The sequence below is a fragment of the Aristolochia californica genome, unplaced genomic scaffold (genome assembly GCF_029961685.1).
Source record: "Aristolochia californica isolate CCGP_79_NKW_82.1479 unplaced genomic scaffold, dmAriCali1.0.hap1 SCAF_4, whole genome shotgun sequence".
Taxonomy (NCBI): Eukaryota; Viridiplantae; Streptophyta; class Magnoliopsida; order Piperales; family Aristolochiaceae; genus Aristolochia; species Aristolochia californica.
The window spans coordinates 43,890,669-43,893,264 of NW_027182103.1; the positions used below are offsets into that span (position 1 = coordinate 43,890,669).

At 45.1% G+C, this 2,596-nt stretch overlaps 1 protein-coding gene across 1 annotated transcript; it reads right to left on the reverse strand.

The window, feature by feature from the left end:
• Positions 1-517: 517 nt before the first annotated feature.
• LOC137963927 (uncharacterized) lies at positions 518-1,374 on the reverse strand. The gene has a single exon (XM_068811159.1). It carries the CDS (start codon positions 1,215-1,217, stop codon positions 660-662), a length of 558 nt encoding a protein of 185 aa, XP_068667260.1. The 5' UTR covers positions 1,218-1,374; the 3' UTR covers positions 518-659.
• Positions 1,375-2,596: the final 1,222 nt, after the last annotated feature.

Genomic DNA, 2,596 nt, shown 5'->3' on the forward strand with positions numbered 1-2,596 from the left:
GATGAGCCCGACAATGCCGACCTTTGCGCCATGCTTCTTGGCCTTTCGCGAGCTCGTCATGATTTCCGACGACTTCGGGTCGAGTAAAGCGGTTAAGACAGGAAAAAAAAAATCAGAATATCCCTCTTTCGGCGCTCAGGTGCCCACGACTTAAAAACGACCGGGGAGGAGCCACAATAAAGAGCACTAACGACCGGCCCCCATTAGTGTATACTCTTCCCCAAAGTCACTCATCTGCTGCAGTCTGCCCGATGCACTCCATTTTACGCCAATTAGTGGCCAATAAAAGAATCTACAGCCACTGTAAAAAGATCACTTGGACAAGTGTAGGATAAAGACGGCCAATTTGAAGCTTTCATGATTAATTCGATGGAGATCAGTTGAAGAACTTCCAGAAGCAGTTAAGTGACGGGTTGAATGATCAAAACCAGCTTGTCTGGTCCGTCGATTTGAGTCTGTAATTAGTTCTAGATGGTGGGTAAAAAGAAAGTTTTCAGAAGAAAAAAATCACGGTAAGTTGAAGGTAGGAATTTTTTACAAAAATGGTTCTAAATGGAAAACAGAGACTATTGAATTTGAAGCTTTTCAAATTCCTTTTTTACAGTTTCTCCGCGGATTCAAGCTTGCAGGAACAAAATCCCCATAATTTCCGACCAAATCTAACAATGGAAACCTAACACCGACCCGTCGGTAACTGCGACGGCAACCACGCAACCAGACCTGGCCTCCACCTGATGCGTGAAGAAGTGCAGAACCCTAACCCTCCCTTCCATCTTCAACTTCGACTCGATCTCCATACTCTCGTACCGGAACCCGCCGACGCTGGCGGGGCTGACCCCCGCGAAGGGAAAGGAATCGACGGAAAAGGTGGCGGACATGTAGACGGTCCGGCCGGCGTTGATTTTTCCGGCGGGAATGAACATGAACCCGATTCGGTTGCCGCCGTAGAAGAGCTGGAGCGTGCTGTCGTAGTGGGAGAAGACGGCGCGGTTAGGGTTCCGGACGGAGACGTACTGGGAGAAGGTGAAGTTGACGGTGCCGTTGGCGAGGGAGAAAGCCGGGAGCTGAATGGCGTTGACGGCGATCTTCGGGTCTCTCGGTTTGAAGAGGGTGAAGAAGACGATGAGAATAATAATGGCAACGAAGATAAGGAAGATGGTGGCCACGATACAGGAGGCGAGATTTGTTCGGCCAGATGAGGAATGAGGTTTATTCATGGCTGGAAAGCTTCGATTGCTCTGTGTATTATTTATTTTGGGGAAGGGGGAGAGAGATGGAATCGCTCTTCACTTATACCGGCCGACTGGCTGCTTTCTTGATTGACAGAGAAAGAAAAGATCAAATTATGAAATTTGATATTTTAGGGTGGGTGGGAATTCGCTCGAAAGCAACAGACAGAAACCCCTGCTGATGGGAAGAAAACAAAGGGAGGAGCGGGCTTTGTAGGTCCGCTAGACTCAATCCGACTCCGTGGAGGTCCCCGGTCCATCTTCTTAGCCAGTCTTATAAAAACCTAGACTGGGTTTGGGTGGTAGTTGCTGACAGAGGAAGAGCTCATCTATAAGAAACTCAGAAAGGGCATCTATATATATAACAAGTTTCCCATTTGGAGAAGAAGAGTTCATCCATAATAACTATATTATCTTGTCAAGTTCATATTCTGGTCAGTTTTGAGTGTAGAGAGCTTTGAGGAAGCTCTGGTTAAGATAGAAGTGAGCGTCTTGTGCATCTTTGAGGATTTCTGTGTAAAATGTGTTTGGTGAGGTCTGCACTTAACTATCTTGAAGAATGCAGCAATAGCTGGCGAAGACAATCGAACCCTTCCCAAGGTTAAAAAATTGCAAGTAGAGAAGGTATTGCCTGCTGCAGCCCCGTTCCACTGATCCCAGCACATTTCTTCTATTTCATACTTGACACCACCCACATAGACTATATATAATATAAAACATACAGGCCACTAGTTCACAAAAGAATTTTTTGAATTTGCACTTACGTCAACTATAGTTCAGTGGAAGCATAAACGATTTAAACACCTAAAAGTAGGAAATCAAAGAGTACCTGCCCAGATGATTTCTCAAAAGCCGTCACCATTTCTAACACTGAATTTCCTTTTCCAATGCCCAAGTTGTAAACCTCAAAAGTCTGCTACAGTGGTTAATAATACAGAACTTGAAGAATGCAAAACCTTCTACACACAAAACACAACCCACTAAAGTTAATTTGCAAAGAGTAACTTTCATCTCCCTTATCTCCCTCTCTATGTAATATGAAAAAACAATCAATCCTGGACCAGAATTTACTATATCAAAAGACAAACACAATGTGAGCCAGAGGGCACCTTGACAGATCCAGCTAACAAAGAGGGGTTACCTTACATGACATGTCTCAATCGAAACGAAGAGGTCTAGCCAATTTCTCCGTTAGAATGCTTCACTGTTCCTCCAGTTTCCACCCGGCAGTGTCCAATGCAGTTATGCAGGTGATGGCTACTCAAGCCCGACAACCCTATAACTGCTCAATACTTATTTACCATTCGATGCAGAGAAGTACGATGGGTGAAACCTATCCCTCGAAGAGGTCTGTACACTACGCATTC

Excerpts from the sequence above, each read along its gene's own strand:
- LOC137963927 (XM_068811159.1), bottom strand. The coding sequence starts at position 1,217 with ATGAATAAACCTCATTCCTCATCTGGCCGAACAAATCTCGCCTCCTGT.